This window comes from Lithobates pipiens, unplaced genomic scaffold, assembly GCF_037356315.1.
Source record: "Lithobates pipiens isolate NorthernLeopardFrog02 unplaced genomic scaffold, aLitPip1_a1.2 Scaffold_23, whole genome shotgun sequence".
Lineage (NCBI taxonomy): Eukaryota > Metazoa > Chordata > Amphibia > Anura > Ranidae > Lithobates > Lithobates pipiens.
In genome coordinates, this window is record NW_027507785.1 from 318,940,603 (window position 1) to 318,958,987 (window position 18,385).

The window sequence follows — 18,385 nt, forward strand, 5'->3', positions numbered from 1 at the left end:
TTACTGAATCCCCGCCTTGCTTCCATCTAAAGATGCTACTGTCCTGGCTGTCAAGCTAATTCAGCAGCTCCAGCACTTCCTAAGTCACTGACTGATCTCCATCTAAAAATGCTTGTGCCCTGGCTGTCAAGCTAACCCAGCAGGTCCAATACTTTCCGATTCACATACTAATCTCCATCAAAAATGCAATTTCCTGCCTGTCTGGATAATCCAGCAGCTCCAGTACTCCCAGAGTCGCTATTCGATCATCATATGAAAATACAAGTGGCCTGGCTGTCTTGATAATCCAGCAGCTCCTGTACTCCCAGAGTCGCTATTTTTTCATCATATGAAAATACAAGTGGCCTGGCTGTCTTGATTATCCAGCAGCTCCAGTACTCCCAGAGTCGCTATTCGTTCATCATATGAAAATACAAGTGGCCTGGCTGTCTGATAATCCAGCAGCTTCAGTACTTACTGAGTCACCAGCTTATCTCTGTCTAAAAAATGCCTGTGTCCTGGCTGTCAGGTTAGGCCAGCCACTCCAGTACTTCCTGAGTTGCTGACCGATCTTCACCTGAAAATGCAAGTTGCCTGGCTGTCATGCTAATCCAATGGCTTTATTTCTTGCTGATAGTATGCGGATCTGCAGTTTCGCTGTCCGCGTCAGTAATGCAAAAAAAATACCGAAGCCAGAAAAAGCCAGGCAGCTTGCATTTTCCAAGCAGCCTGCTTCTTTCATGACAGGTGCTCTTTTATCCTGAAGATGTTCCAAACTCCAACCCAACCCCCCACCCAGATGTTTGTGAAACAACCCCCCCCTCCCCCCCCCCACCCCGTGCGCTTTAATTCACCCCGTGCCATGCCGCTTAGCGGGAGCGGAAAACGAAAGCCGTCAGGGGCTCGGGGAAGCCAACGCTTAATATATGTAATAACAGGAGACATCAAACGCACGCCAAATGAAAGCCGCGTTCACCTCCTTCTGCCCGGTTTACGTAAATAAATATCGGCAGCCACCGGCCAGTGACAGCGCCGATTCTCATCATTGTTCTGCGGCGGAGGGGAAGAGGGGAAAAAAAAAATGTTTTAATATGATCCAGATAAGGGAACGCAAGAAAGAATAACACAGCTGCGGTTATCGCAGAATTTAATAGCAGACCGGAGACCAGGCCGCCCCCCCGATTGATTTACACGATGGGGCCTTTGGGAAGATATTCTGTTCTGCACAAAAAGTTACGCTGATAACAATGCGATGGAGAGGGCGACGCGGCGCGCGCTTCTAACGCGTCATTCGCCAATCAGAGACCTCTGACGGAGGCTTCAAAGTGTATGGAAGCCGAATGATGGACGTCCCCCCCAGAATCGAATCTCCGTGGATTTGGGTCTTCCTTCCTTCCCACTTCATCAACACGCTAATGGATTCACGGCACTGGGTCTCTGCGCTTCTCTATACCAGTGGCCTCCAAACTGAGGCCCTTTGCGTGCCTTTATCCGGCCCTTGGGAATTTCTCCCACATATATGAAGCGCTATTCCTCCCACTGATGTAGACAATGGGGTACTAGTCCTCCCACTGACACCAATGATGGGCCATTGTTCCTCCCACTGACACCAATGATGGGGCACTATTCCTCCCACTGACACCAATGATGGGGCACTATTCCGTCAACTAACATCAATGATGGGGCAGTATTCCTCTCACTGACACCAATGATGGAACACTATTCCTTACACTGACACCAATGATTGGGGACTATTCTTCCCACTGACACCAATGATGGGGCACTATTCCTCCCACTGATACCAATGATGGGGCACTATTCCTCCCACTGATACCAATGATGGGGCACTATTCCTCCCACTGACACCAATGATGGGGCACTATTCCTCCCACTGACACCAATGATGGGGCACTATTCCTCTCACTGACACCAATGATGGGGCACTATTCCTCCCACTGATACCAATGATGGGGCACTATTCCTTCAACTAACATCAACGATGAGGCACATTCTTCCCACTAATACCAATGATGGGGCACTATTCCTCCCACTGACACCAATGATGGGGCACTATTCCTTCAACTAACATCAACGATGGGGCACATTCTTCCCACTAATACCAATAATGGGGCACTATTCCTCCCACTGACACCAATGATGGGGTGCTATTCCTTCAACTAACATCAACGATGGGGCACATTCTTCCCACTAATACCAATGATGGGGCACTATTCTTCCCACTGACACCAATGATGGGGTGCTATTCCTTCAACTCACATCAATGATGGGGCACATTCTTCCCACTAATACCAATGATAGGGCACTATTCCTCCCACTGACACCAATGATGGGGCACTATTCCTCCCACTGACACCAATGATGGGGCACTATTCCTCCCACTGACACCAATGATAAGGCATTATTCCTATCACTAATACCCATTATGGGGCACTATTCCTCATTCTACTGACCAGAGGGGCTATGTCATTTTTTTACTCCCACTGACCAAAGTCCGGCCCCCTGAAAGTCTGAAGAACAGTAAACCGGCACTTTATTTCAAAGGTTTGGAGACCCCTGTCCTATACATTGCAGGCAGGTCATGGCTGGTGGGAGAGGCTGGCAGAGTGCTGTACATAGCTTCCTGAAAACATCCCATCACCCGGGGGGAGGGGGGGGGGGGATACAAATATCACAGCACCCTTCCTCTGTACTCCTCTCTGGAGTCTTGATGATTTGAAGAGTGGATGTCAGTCTGGAGGAGAGGACATTCCAAGGTGCATGGCTCCCAACTGTCCCTGATTTGGAGCAATGTCCCTCTGTCCCTCTTTCCTCCTCATTTGTTCTCATGTTGGTCAGATCTATATAGTTGTATATAAAATGTACCTTTTATCTTTCAAAAAGTGTTTCCCAGTGCTAAACCTTTCATCTGATTTCTAAATTGCTGCATCTGTAAATTTTATAAGCCAATATAAGGGAAGAGTAGCGGTAAAAAAAAAGCCCTTGTGGATTTACTTAACCTTTTTTTTAATTATTTCTCCTTTAAGAGGGTGTGGCAGGGGGCGTGTCCTATTCCTACATATGTTTCCTAGTAGGTGTCCCTCATTCCCATCTCAAAATGTTGGGAGGTGTGAAGGTAGACTGCATGTGCATGCAGACTGCCCTAGGTGTCACCCACATATGATTTTAAGCCGCCATGATTGAAAGAACTGAAATCCAATGAATGAAGGAGGCGGGGCCAGAGGCAGCCAATACAGTGCGACCCAGCGTGTGTGTGTTCTTATGCATTTGCCATGCGTTGCGTGTAGGTCAACCCAGCCATTCCAATGGGCTGCCCTACCTGTGAGAAACGCAGAAAAGTCTAGGATATACATGCCAGCTGTCCCGGGTTTTCCGGAACAGTCCTATATTTTGTCCCACCGAAGCATTAGTTGCCAAGTTCATGGCTGAAAGGGTGCTGGGACAAGGCCATTTGGTGCCCAGGGCGAAGATGGCAAACTGTGCCCCCCCCCCCCCCCCCCATTTTTAAGAAAGAATCAATGTAATTTCAAAACAAGAATATAGTTATTATTATTATTATATTAAGGGACACTTTGATGGGCAAATTGTATGTTAAGGGGCACCCTGATGGGCACATTTTATATTAAGGGGCACTCTGATGGGCACAACAAAACATGCCCCTTAATGTAAAAAAAAATCTGCCCATCAGAGTGCGCCTAATATAAAATGTGCCCATCAGTGTTGCTCCTAAAATAAAATATGCCCATCAGAGTGCCCCTTAACATAAAATAAGGGTCACGCTGATGGGCACCTTTTATGTTAAGGGGCATACTGATGGGCACATTTTATTTTAAGGGGCATGCTGATGGGTATATTTTTAATGTGCACGCTGATGGGCACATTTTATGTTAAGGGGCACTCTGATGATGGGCACACCAAAATGTGTCCATTAGTGTTCCCCCTTAAGAAAATATGCCCATCAGTGTGCACATTAAAAATATTACCATCAGCGTACCGCTTAACATAAAATAAGGGTCATGCTGATGGGTACCTTTTATGTTAAGCGGCACTCTGATGGGCACATTTTATTTTAAGGGGCACGCTGATGGGTATATTTTTAATGTGCACGCTGATGGGCATGCTGATGGGTATATTTTTAATGTGCACGCTGATGGGCACATTTTATTTTAAGGGGCACGCTGATGGGTATATTTTTAATGTGCATGCTGATGGGCACATTTTATTTTAAGGGGCACTCTGACGGGCACACCAAAATGCGTCCATCAGTGTGCCCCTTAAGAAAATATGCCCATCAGTGTACACATTAAAAATATACCCATCAGCGTACCCCTTAAAATAAAATTTGCCCATCAAAGTACCCCTTAACATAAAAAAAGGTACCCATCAGCGTGACCTTTAACAAAATATGCCCAGCAGTGTGCACAATAAAAAATATGCCCATTAGTGATCACTGGTTGACATGTGGTCCGCATACCTTGAATGCAGGAGGGCACAACTGAAATACCAAAGTGGCGTAAGCTGCGAGATATGGAGAGCCAGGACCCAGGAACCGTGAGTAGCAGGAGGGGCGAGGTGCGGGGCACGCACGTGACGTCACGCCCCTACTCGGTGAGGAGCAGGGGGCGGGCGCACCGCACGCAGCATCACTGGTTGCTGGGGGAAACCCGCGGTCCCAGCATACTAGTGACGGCTGTTTTAGAGGTGCACTTCAGTGCACCACCCCCATTAAATTGTACCGCCCAGGGCATCCGACCCTTCCACCCTCCCTCCCTTGTACCGGCTCTGCGGTCCCCACATATTTGGAGTTGGGTCTTGGTGGGACCAACCCATAAAGTAGATATGATGGGCACTCTCAGCATATTTTAGAGAGTGGGTCTGAGTGGGACCAACCTATAAGAAGAGGGTGTGATTCGGGAGCACCCACCCAGAAAGGGGTTGGACTATATGCACACCTTAACAATGGACTATATAAGTATGGTCAGTGCGTATGTGAGTGAGCGGTGTCACCCCACGACTGGAGGGGTCTTACTGGCAGCATCAGCAGGTAAAAATAGAAGATAAAAGTCCTAAAGAAAAGAAAACAAATGCAGCAGCCACATCGAAGGATTAGTAAGCAGCAATAGAATCCATTTTTACTGGGTTCACATAAAGCCAAATCTGGTGTCAATTCCGCCATGGAACTGACTTTGGCTGTCGGAAGCAAGGCAAAGAAGGGTAAATGGAGAAACAGGTGTAACCTTTCTTATTGGTCAGCGTTGACCAATGAGAGAACCACAAACAAAACATGTACTATAGCCAGGCTATGGACATTCAAAGATTTACATATTCCTAAAAAGCTTTCAAAGGAGCCTTCACTGACCTCTGTAGCTGCGAGCATTGTGGTGCAATTCATCATCAAAATTCACAAGAAAAGCCATTCAGGTGGGGTCTCGGCACTCGGCTCCTCTTTTTAACCCCTTATCACCTGCCCTAAAGTCCCTATAAAAAGATTGTGAAGGCCCAGGGGGTGGGAAGGATCGACAACCATGTGACCACTGTGATTGGCTGTCACAGTGGTCACATGATCCGGAGCTGGAGGACGAGAGCTGTTTTTGACAGCAGAGACCGGCCGAGATTCGATCCATCTATGGGCAGGCTGGTTGCACTGAAGTCGATCCTGTCAGATTTTTATTTACTACCGGTGGCTATAGCCACCAGCAGTGATCGATATTTTCTGGAAGGCTCCCCGCCGGCAGAACACAAGTGAAAATCGCATCATCTATCGCAGTTTAGCCAATCACTGTGGAGTGAAGATTTTCTCTAAGATGTTTTTCTGTATATGATGAGATGTCAGGATGGATTCATACAGACTGATCTATTTTATATCAAAGAGCAACACAGCCGGTCTGGTGATCATTTCTCTTTTCTTTTCAAATCGAATCTGCAGCTCATATGTTTATCCTCAGAATGCTGTCCTATTTTTTTCTGCAGCCATTCTTTATATTAGAATTTGGTCTGTAAAGTAAAGCAGATTTTGTTCAATCCGACATCCGGAATTCCCATCAGTCTTATACAGTTGTGGACTGAAATGGCTTACTCTGATCTCACCGCACACTGCTTCTCACAAACCGACCCCCCCCCACTGTGAACTGATCTGCCCCCCCATAGTGAATCAATCTGCCCCCCACTGTGAACTGATCTACCCCCCCACTGTGAACTGATCTGTCCCCCCCACAATGAATCAATCTGCCCTCCCCACTGTGAACTGCTCTACCCCCCCACTGTAAACTGATCTGCCTCCCCACTGTGAACTGATCTGCCCCCCCCACTGTGAACTGATCTGCCCCCCCATGGTGAATCAATCTGCCCCCCCCACTGTGAACTGATCTGCCCCCCAACTGTGAACTGATCTGCCCCCCCCGCTGTGAACTGATCTGCCCCCACCAAAGTGAACTTATCTACCCCCCCCATAGTGAATCAATCTGCCCCCTACTGTGAACTGATCTGTCCCCCCACTGTACACTGATCTGTCCCCCCACTGTGAACTGATCTGCCCCCCAACTGCAAACTGATCTGCCCCCCACTGTGTACTGATCTACCTCCCACTGTGAACTGATCTGCCCCCCCCATGGTGAACTGATCTGCCCCCAACTGCAAACTGATCTGCCCCCCACTGTAAACTGATCTGCCCCCCACTGCAAACTGATCTTCCCCCTGCTGTGAACTGATCTGCCCCCCCCACTGTGAACTGATCTTCCCCCCACTGCAATCTGATCTGCCCCCCCACTGTGAACTGATCTGCCCCCCCACTGTGAACTGATCTGCCCCCCCCCACTGTGAACTGATCTGCCTCCCCACTGTGAACTGATCTACCCACCCACTGTGAACTGATCTGCCCCCTACTGTGAACTGATCTGCCCCCCATTGTGAACTGATCTGCCCCCCCCCTCCACTGTGAACTGATCTGCCCCCATTGTGAACTGATCCCCCCCTACAGTGAACTGATCTGCCCCCCATTGTGAACAGATCTGCCCCCACTGGGAACTGATCTGCCCCCCTACTGTGAACTTGAATTTGTGCTAAGATGGGGATTTCAGGGAGGGAGTGGATTTTTACTGGGAGGAGAGTGAATTTATGCTTAGGTTTTTGTGGTGAGTATTTTGCTGACACATAATGCTCATATCTTCTCGGGAGGCGCAGATTGGCATGTTCCCCCTGGGCTCTAGATGATCTTGTCCCAGCACTGGCGGCTCAGGAGCGCTCCTGCTCAGGTGCCCCCAATGCAAGCTGCTTGCTCTGTGGGCACTCGGCAGGAGGGAGGGGCCTGGAACGCCAATGGGGGGACTTGAGTAGAGGAGGATCCGGTTTGCTCTGTGCCAAAGCACTGCACAGAGCAGGTAAGTATAACATGTTTACTATCTTTTAAAAAAAATATATTGCCTTTAATATCACTGTAAGATGCCGGGAATCTGAAGACTGGTGAAAAACCGGACCGGCTGAGGATGGCGCTGGATCTTTGAACAGTTGAGTGAGTGTTTATTTTTGTAGCTGCCTAAAGCTCCTCTTTAACTCCTAGGCACTGAGCGCACGTAAATACACGTGACCCGAGCATTAGCGCCTTTGCATATTTGTGTGCGTTAACGCCAATAGAGCTGTGCTGAGAGAGCGAGCCCTGCGCGCTCCCGGCACAGTGACCATCCGCTCATGTAAAACTCCCGATTGCTTATTTTTTCTCTTTTATTGGTTGAACTGGATGGACTTGTCTTTTTTTCAAACTAACTATGTAACTATGAGTTTTCCGATCATGTGATCACCGTGACAGCCAATCACAGCGGCCAATGCTCACAATCCCCGCCTCCCGGAATGCCAAACCCCTCCTTAAAGGGCCAGTGGGAGTCGGCGCAAAGGGGTTAAATACCACTTTAAGGGTTAAGTGAAGAGGTTAGCTAATTAGGAGGTTAGGTATAAGTGACTAGGTTGAGGTTTAGTAAGTGATTATTAATTTCTTCGGTTGAGATAAACTAATATCATGTATGTGTGAAGAATCACGCTTTTTTTTTAGAAGTTGTGGCAATTGAGCTGCACTTCTAACTGTAGCCTTATGCCGCGTACACACGATCGGAAATTCCGCCAGCAAAAGTCCAGTGAGAGCTTTTGGTTGGAAAATGAGATCATGTGTACGCTCCATCGGACTTTTGCTGGCGGATTTTTCGGCCAGCAAAAGATTGAGAGCGTGCTCTAAATTTTTCGGTCGGAAAAAGTTCCTAAGCGAAAATCCGTTGGCGTGTAGGCAATTCCGACGCGCACAAAATCACAAACGCTCGGAAACAATTCAACGCAGGCTCGAAAGCACTGAAGTTCATTTTCTCGGCTCGTCGTGGTGTTGTACATCACCGCGTTCTTGGCGGTCGAAAGTTCAGAGGAACTTTTGTGTGACAGGCAAGCTTGAGCGTAATTCCGTCGGTAAAACCATCCAAGTTTTTTCTGAAGGAATTTCCGATCGTGTGTACGGGGCATAAGTGAAGGAAACGTTTTGGCTGAACATTTCAAATCTATACCCAATAAGGAGGTATACTGCTCCCTGATTGCGGAAATGGCGCTATCGCGGGGGACAGCAAGGCGAGTGTCGGCCATTGAAACTGGGAATTCCCAATGTATTCGTCTCCCTAAAGGAGGAGAAAAACTTTGGGTTCCTGGTTTTGGGAGTGTTGGAATTCAGGACTGACAAAGGACCAGATGGACCCCTTTCAGGGGTGGACTGACAACTCATGGGGCCCCCGGGCAATAGGAGATTATGGGGCCCCCCAGGCAATCCGAGATTATGGGGCCACGCAGTACACACACACAGTATACAATCACACAGTATACACATACATGTATACACAGACATGTTTCTATTGGTTGAGAAGGTATTGGAGAGGTGGGGCAGCTATAATCTCTGCATTTTTAGACCAAAAGGATGACGGTAAGGGACATTTCAGAGACAGATGTAAAAAAAACACAGATTTTTACATACTGTCCCTGGTTTTACTGAGGCTGGCAACCCTGATGGGGCCCCCTAGTGGCTCGGGGCCCTCGGGCAGTGCCCGAGTGGCCCAATGGTCAGCCCGCCCCTGACCCCTTTACCATTTTAGTTTATTCGATTTTTTTTCCTTTAATTCTGAGTAACCAAACAGTTTGTCAAAAATAATGGAATTCGGTCAGTTTTCGGTATCTAATACACCTGGCCTGAAAACATCAAGAAAAAAAAAATCCACAATTTCATTGTATCCTTCTCCTTTGCTTTTCATTACTCAACCTTCTCTGAGATTCATGGCCCTACGTAGCTGTTTCCGGAAGCGTCGTCTCATTATTATCTGGCAGCACCATCTGTAATTTGCAGACATATAATTTTCTTGGTAAAGCAAGTCATAGGTACTTAGGAAGGGATCTTTTATACCAATTTCTGTACAAGAACACGATGAACAGGCTTCTCAGTCTACTACTCTTTAGCCATGTTTTACATTACAAGAAGCATCTCAATGAGAGGTCATATTTCCCATTTTTTTTTTCAATCACAAGCTGTCAATGGTTAATAAATGTACAAGTGGCAAGTCATACGAGGAGCCCCAGGACCGGGGGAAGTATCACAAAGGGTTAAATGACAGCAGCCCCCCGGGACCGGGGCAAGTAACATAAATGGTTAAATGACAGCAGCTAAAAATAGTTCTGTTTACCATACTGTTTTTAATTATCTCTATAACTGTTTTGCCTCTGATTTTTTTTTGATTTTTTACATATGATGGAAAGACTGAAATAGACGGTCAAAATGGAAAATGAAACTCTTTCTTTACCAATAAGTGTCATTTTTCGTTGTCCCCCCCCATTTGCCTTGTCACTCACTGGGCTGGGACCATTCATCACTGTCCTACGAAGTCACTTGAGATAGATTAACTCCTGAGCTCCTGATAACTCCTTTTGACATTTTTCAGAGTACTTTTTTGAGCTACTTTGTCTTAAGGGCAAGACCTTTCTTGACCTTTTATAAAGCTGACCCTCCAATGAGTGACGTCCAGGTCATGGTATAGCTAGTCATAATTAGTCGCCTTCAACTGGAACTGAAGAAGTGGCTTGGAGAAACTACGGAAAGTCTTCAACATTAAGAAACAAGTCCTATTGAATGTGGCTCCTTCTGACTATTCTGAGCACTTTATTTTAACTACTTTGATTTTTGAGTGATGTCCAGGCCATTGTATAGCTAGTCATAGTTAGCCAGATTCAACTGGAATGGAAGAAGTGGTTTGAAGAAACTGCGGAGCATCTTTAACATTATAAAACAAGTGTTGAATATGACTCCTTTTGACTATTCTGAGCACTTTTTTGACCTACTTAGATTTTTTTGGGCAAGACCTTTCATAAAGATGACCCTCCAATGAGTGACATCCAGGTCATAGTATAGCTAGTCATAGTTAGCCAACTTCAACTGGAACTGAAGAAGTGGTTTGAAGAAACTATAGAACATCTTCAACATTATAAAACAAGTCCTATTGAATGTGACTCCTTTTGACTATTTTGAGCACTTCGGGCAAGGCCTTTCTTGACCTTTTATAAAAATGACCCTCCCATAAGAGAAGTTCAGGTCCTGGTATAGCTAGTCATTGTTAACCACCTTCAATTGGACTGAAGAAGTGGATTGGAGAAGCTACGAAACATTTTCAACAATGTGTGACATTTAGGTCATGGTATAGCTAGTTCTAATAAGTCACCTTCAACTGGAACTGAAGAAGTGCCTTGCAGAATCTACGAAACGTCTACAACATTATAAAACAAGTTCTATTGAAAGTGACCAACTACTACAAGCTTGGGATTCAGACAGAATAGCTAGTCATAGTTCATCACCTTCAACTAGACTGAAGAAGTGGCTTGGAGAAGCTACAAAACATTTACAACAATGTGTGCAGTCCAGGCCATGGTATAGCTAGTTGTAGTAGATCACCTTCAACTGGAACAGAAAAAGTGCCTTGAAGAATCTACGGAACTTCTTCAACATTACAAAACAAGTCTCATTGAATGTGACCAATTACTACTAGTTTGGGCTTCCAACGGCATAGCTATTCATGGTAAGTCACCTTCAACTGTAACTGAGGAAGGGGCTTGGAGAAGCAACAGAACGTCTTCAACATTATGAAACAAGTCCTATTGAATGTGACCAATTATTACTAGCTTGGGAATCCAACGACATAGCTAGTTGTAGTTCATCACCTTTAACTGGACCGAAGAAGTGGCTTGGAGAAGCTGTGAACCATCTTCAACATTACGAAACTAGTCCTATTGGAGATGACCAACTACTACTAGCTCGGGATTGTCTGCAAATATTTTGTTGTGACGAGTGATGGCGTCTCAAAGGACTAAAGAACTCTTTATTTACCGGTGTATCATGACTGGTCATGAATTGGTGTTTTACTTTTTTCAACTTCTATAATTGGTTCTAAAGAAACGTTGATCAATGGAAATGAAAAGATGGTAAGGACAAAACTTAAAAAGTAAAAAATACAGAATTTTTATTTTATTTTTGGAAAGCCAAGGACATTCTCAGGGACATATCTGCAAAACTCAGAAAAGCTGGTAGCTAGGTGTTTATTTAACATAGTCAGCTTTGCACATCACCAATACTCTTTGCAATGCCTGAATAAAACTTGTGAGGTTTTTCATTGTTCTAGGACCCCCAAACATACTATCCATAGCATGTATAACAATCAGTAGGCCCCCTCCAAAAAAAAAAAAAAAAACCTGTAATAAAGTACAGCTCGCTCACCTCTGGCCTACACATTGCAAGTTACAGGAACGCTAAGCCATACATCAAAGTTTAACATTGCAACTACACTTTTAACAAGTCTGTCCATTGAGTTCTTCGTTATCCTCAACTCATGTTACAACAAAAGAGAATCGGACTATGATACCTCCTTTTCTTCACTATAAACAATGACATCATTTTATTGCAATGGGAAATCAAACAACTATCATCTCATGCATACAGTATTAGAAAAAAAAAGAGACGGATCTAAAATTATACTCGACCACATGCCGCCCTGCTAGGACAATAGCAGGACTGGACGAATGTGTGAGTACAAACATACGACAAGCACCAACTTTTTACATTGTATACAGTCAATGGAAACTTTCGGTGAATGGGAATGTATAGAATGGACAACGGTAAGTACAAAAGTCAACAAAATATACATTTTATGCATTACACTTTATGTAGGAATACATAAGAGATAGATAGATAGATAGATAGATAGATAGATAGATAGATAGATAGATAGATAGATAGATAGATAGATATTTTTGCAGAAACATTTATTATACTTAAAGCATATGCATTTTTTTTAACAGTAAAGTACATCACTAAAGAGCTCTATCATTCTCTATAGTTAAGAATCTGTCACTTGCAAAACATAAAGCAATTCTCTTAATATTTATTAAGTATTAGTATTAATTAAAAATCCACTATAGGGTGCAGCCATTTTGAATAATTCTAACGCAAAAAAGCTTGGAGCTTCTCTGTAGCTCAGTTGGAGGCAGCCAACTTTCCACAACAAATCACTCAGCAAATAGCAGCACACGTTTCAGAACAGGTAAGACAATTATCGCGCTGCCAACGTCCGCTCCACGACAGGCGTGATCTGGTCTTGCATGTGACAGATTCTCTTTAAGCCTTCAAAGATCTGTACAATCGGTCAAACCACAAGCATCATTAAGGTGGCAATTCCTTTAGCCCAAAAAAAAAAAAGAAAAAAAAGAATTGACAGATAACGTGATACCGTCCACTACTTTGAATGACCATTTCCACTTAACATTCCAATACAGGAAGCCGTTGAAAGGCAATCAGAATTTAATGAAACGGACATGACAGCCGAAGCCAAAGAGCATGACAAATTGGAAGAATCTGTTTTCTCTCTCTTTTTTTTTTTTTTTTTTAAGAATTGGAAGTGTCAGGTGTAGCAAGAAAAAAATGTTGGTAAACGTCTCTAAATTGTTACCCAGCATGAAACCAGCAAGCAGCCTAGTTAAACCTATAATATATCAAACTTCAGAGAATAGGCAACTCAATAAAAACCCAAGAGAGCATCCAACGGCAATCTTAAAGTCAGAAGGAACAAGATGCAAAAGTGCCCAACAAAAGGAAGTGCCACACTTAAACATTGAAAAATTCACGCCTATCCCGTCATCATTAGCAATCCAAATATTTGAAGGACAGCGTCAATGGTACACACACAAAAAAAAAAAAGAAAGGAAAGAAAACGGCAGCCGTCGTTGGATGGGGTACAATGAGAGTGACCAAGTCTTGTTTTGGAATCTCGACTCAGCAGCCTGTTTGAACTGATATCTTGAGTGAAAGGCAGTGCAGTTCACGGTCTAGTTAAGAATGAATAATGCGTCCATTGTCCCTCTCGCCACAAAAAAAAAAAAAAAAAAACTTTCTCTCTCCCTCGAAGAATTCACGCTCGCACCGAAGAATAATAATTACGACCCACTCCGAAAACTGCTGCGCTAATGAATTAATCCCTAACGGACAACACTCTTAATGACTAGCAGGGCACATCAACGATCTGACGGCTCTCTCTCTTCTCCACACCCCCCCACCCCTTCTAAAAAACAAGATGCGTATCTGGTCCCCAACAATAGCCAATTGTCAACGCGGCTCTCCCTCTCTATTTTCACCCCCCCCCCGACGGCTTATGGACTGGAGATGTCAAAGGTGACCCCGGCCTGGGCTGACCATGGTGCGCGAGATAATTCGGTCCCCGGGAAAAAATTTTTCATTTTTTTTTTTAATTAAGCCAAAAACCCCGCCGAGAGTGAGAGAGGGAGCCAGATTACGAGAGATCTTTAACACGAAGATCCGGAGTATTATAGCGCCGTAACCTGCTCAAATGTAAACAAAACTAGGAAAAGAAGTGGGGTGGGGGTGGCAAAATGAGAAAATTGTTCAAGAGAACTCGGGATGAAAGCAGGCTTGCTCCTGAGACTTAATTAGCTAGAACACAAGAAGATTTTCCCAGCAACACCTAGGCTGCTTTACATCCGCCTCTCCAAAACTTTAACCTGTTCCAAAACCCGTTCAAATTTTTTTTTAATTTTTTTTTAATGCAAAGACAAAACTTTTTTTTTTTTTTTTTTTAATTGAGCTCCCAACAAGACGGATCTTAAGACTATCACTCATTCTTTTTTCTTTTTTTTCTCTTTTGTAGCAGCAGGACGGTGCATCCGCTGGCAGGCATCAATAGCCCCCTTGTTATTAAGTGGCACGGAGGAAACCAAGAGGGGCAAACGCGAGGCGGACTCATTGAAGAGCGAGAAAAAAAAAATCAAAATGTTAATTTGATAAATGTGAGGTCTGGGACATTTTGTCAAAGAGGGAGGGAAAAAAAAAAAAAAGAAAAAGAGAGAGGGAGAGAGAGAGAGAGAGAGAGAGAAAAAAAAATGCAGTTCGTCTGCCAACTTACCATCCACCAAGTTCTGGCTGAGATGTCATAGCAGAGTTGCCATTTGATGGAGCCATCAGAAGTTTTCCCCGCCATTATGCTGTCAGCAAGCCTCATCTGATGCTAACTCACAGGAGATAAGACACCTAATTGAGAAAACATTTGCACTGGCATGTTGGGCAACATGTAGCCGGGTCCATACCATATGGAATCATGGGTAAAAAAAAAAAAACTCCTTGACAATGAACCAATCTCTCACAGACCCAGTGGCAAGGTGAAGCTGAGATGAAAAAGTCATCAGCTAAGAGCGATGTCTTCTGCCTCCCCCCCCCCCCTTTTTTTTTGTCCGTGTTTTTTTTTTTTTTAAATAAGAGCCCACTGATCCACATCAAAGTGAGACGGCTAAAATTAGGACTTCAGCTCTCTCATGAATTTAGAAATTTATTCCGTAAAGGTTCCCTCTTCCTTTTTTTTTTTCGATTTTTTTTTTTTTAACAAAGTAGAAAGAGAAGATTTAATAGGACAAGAAATAAAAAAAAAAAAAAAAAAAGTCAGGTAGTGGACGTAAAAGAAAAAAAAAAAAAAGAGAGAAAGAGAGAGAGAGAGAGAGAGAGATCGCCACAGGCTATTAGCCTAAGATTTCAGCTTGACAGATGGAATTGCTTACAGACTATCATGCAATGTTTGGATTTTTTTTTTTTTTTCTCTCTCTTCTCTCCCGACTTTCAGAGCTGATGCTGTATCTGCTTTTTACAGTCACGGCTTTATAGCTGCAATTAGGAGGGGTGGGGGGGGGAATAAAAAAATTAATTAATTTAAAAAATAAAATCATAGGCGATCAAATTTTAAGGCGTACGTGATATTGATGATCAACAATAATTAAGTCTAAATTTTAGGACCTTTGGCCGTGGAAAAAACCCAAAAAAAACATGTAATGAATTTTGCAACATTTTGAGGTTATGATTAATTCAGTATTTTTAACTTTATGTAAATCACATGATGTTGTGCAGAAAATTTATGCATATGCTATTTGTTTTTTGTTTTTTTATTTGTTAAATATTTTAAGAATGATTTATTTCAGTAGAAAAATAATTTTATCTGTCTAATCTAACCAATTATTTATGCTATACATGTAGATGTATGTATGATAGTATATACAGAACTATATCGTTATCTATCTCAGTAGAAAATGTATAACTTTACGTAGATATAAAACAAAAATATCTAAAAAATATTTATTTGAAAAAAAGCTAAATTTTATTTAGTTTTATGATTTTTTTTGGCACTATAAGCTATTCTTGATGCATGCATTTTGGTTTGTGTTAAATCCTAACTTAAAGGTACACATTCGCTACAAAGGCAGGTTTTTTTAAACCATCTGCTCAGTGTATAAATTGAATTTGTTATATGAAAAAGAGTATGTACTCAAATACTAAAACATACAAATGACTCATTCCCTGGCTGCTTAAAAAGTGGCTTAATTGGACTGACTGTGTCCTAAACTCTGGGTCTTGAACAGGTAAATACACATATATATATATATATATATATATATATATATATATATATATAGAATTATATATATAGAATATATATATATATATATATATATATATATATATATATATATATATATATATATATATATATATATATATATTCTATCTATGTTTGAAGTAATTGCCCAGGTGCTCACCCATAAAGAAATCCATATAAATCCAAAACTGGTTTAGAGGCCCCCATGGGCCTTGCAGAGGAGGAGGATAAAAAAAAAACAGCAGTATTTTTATTTCCAATATTTCAATGAAGCTCAGTACATCTTTCTAAATATATAAAATGCAATCAATTATATATATATATATATATATATATATATATATATATGTATATATATATATATATATATATATATATATATATATATATATATGTATATATGTATATATATATGTATATATATATATATATATATATATATATATATATATGGCCTATAAATTGGACTGACTGTGTCCTGAACTCTGGGTCTTGAGCAATAAATAAATATATAAATATCTATCTATCTATCTATCTATCTATCTATCTATCTATCTATCTATCTATCTATCTATCTATCTATCTAGCTATATATCTATATAATATATATATATATAGATATATATATATATATATATATATATATATATAGATATAGATATATATATGTATATAGATTTATATAATATACATAAAAATTGGACTGACTGTGTCCTGAACTCTGGGTCTCGAACAGATATAAACACACACACGTATATATATATATATACATTTGTATGTGTGATTTCACATACACATAAAAAAATTCAAAATATAAATATAATATATATATATATATATATATATATATATATATATATATATATATATATATATATATATATATATATAAATCAAAAATATAAAAATAATATATAATATACATAAATCAAAAAAAAATAAAACAGGCGCTGGGGCGGTCAGGCTGGATTTCAAGGGGATTGGCAATTCTGAAATGCAGGAATCTATTCTTGTGATGTATTTCAGGAGATATGTAACAGAGGAAGAAAGATGAAGAAGAAAAATAAAAAAATAAAAATGATTGGTAAGTATACATATACCCACATAGACTACAGTTATCTTGTAACCTAATTTTGGTCCTGCCCCTCCTCCAGACATAAGATTTTATCATTACAGTAGTGCTCATAGCTCTGTTTTATGTGGATGGTCTTTGAACCTGTTTGAATATTTTAGCACACCTTTGTGTGTTTTATATAGGCATTTATCCCACCCCAGCTGGCGAAGAAGGTGTTAAATTTCACCAGTGCGGGCAGCAGAGCGGACGGTGGACCAGGACACGCTAGTGTGACGGTCGGGAAAAGCATTCATCGTCTTACATTACTTATGCTTCGTTAACAAGACACATTTCCCCCCCCCCCCTTTTTTTTTTGCATCCATGACTACAAAATTTAAGACGGAAACCCAAAACAGTTATAGACTGTTATGTCATGTACCTCTCAGAATTTACACCCTGACCTCCCCTATTCTTGTGCTGGATTGTTCGTCATCAACTACTGCACCCCCCTTCACACCTGCAGGAACACGTGCTTCCCAGTGTAGGTGTCCCATGGTATCTTGTTGTTTGCCTCTTTTCTCTGCCTGGAGAGTGCAAAGCTGGTTCAACGCGTGCGATCAAATGCATAAAAAGTTGATAAAGCTCTTGCAAGACATTTCCCCATCCGGTCTGCACACATGGGCACTTGTCTTTCGCAATTTACCATCTTTGATATAGAAAGAAGATTTGGTGTACGTCTCTTCTTGGCGTTGATAGGAACCCAATCCCTTTCTAAAGTCATTTTCGAGATATTGCAACCTTAGGAATCCCAGTCGCTACAATCCAATACAAACCTTAACATGTTTATATATTAACGTGGTCAATATATTTAATATCTGCAGTTTTTTCATTAAAATAATCCCTGGTGACCCCACCATGAAGGTCCTTGCTTAGGCACTTCCTGTTATAGGGTGACAACGCTTGGTCCTTGTCTCCCAACCCGGTCATACAAGCTGACAAGTGGCCATTTCAACACACATTATGTAAGCATGGTCTGCCGTTGTCAGAAAACCCATCTTGAGCGTGTGTAGACAGGAAGTTTTTGAAAACAGGCGACAGGAGCTCGGCAGCATTGAGATGTAAAAAACATTATAAAAAAAACATAAAATTAAGGATATTATTTAAAAAAATATATTTTTTTATTATACACTTTTTTTAAATTATTTTTAGCAAGTAAAACATCATTCAGTTAGGGTTTACATCTACTTTACTGCTCCTAAGAAGTGTCTTAAATATATAAATTTTTTGCAGGCAATATATTACACTACAGGGGTGTCGCTAGGTGCCCCAAAAGACTCCTGGGCACTTGTGA

The 18,385-nt window shown here is 42.0% G+C and overlaps 1 protein-coding gene across 2 annotated transcripts in view; it reads right to left on the reverse strand.

Moving 5' to 3' along the window:
* Positions 1-14,631, reverse strand: part of NFIA (nuclear factor I A) — a 715,521-nt gene extending 700,890 nt beyond the window's left edge. Inside the window, exon 1 of one of the 2 annotated variants that reach the window (XM_077450586.1) lies at positions 14,466-14,631. In XM_077450586.1, the coding sequence (XP_077306712.1) occupies positions 14,466-14,561 (96 nt within the window). In that variant the 5' untranslated portion in view covers positions 14,562-14,631. The remainder of the gene's footprint in view (positions 1-14,465) is intronic. The other variant, XM_077450593.1, reaches the window with a different exon arrangement.
* Positions 14,632-18,385: the final 3,754 nt, after the last annotated feature.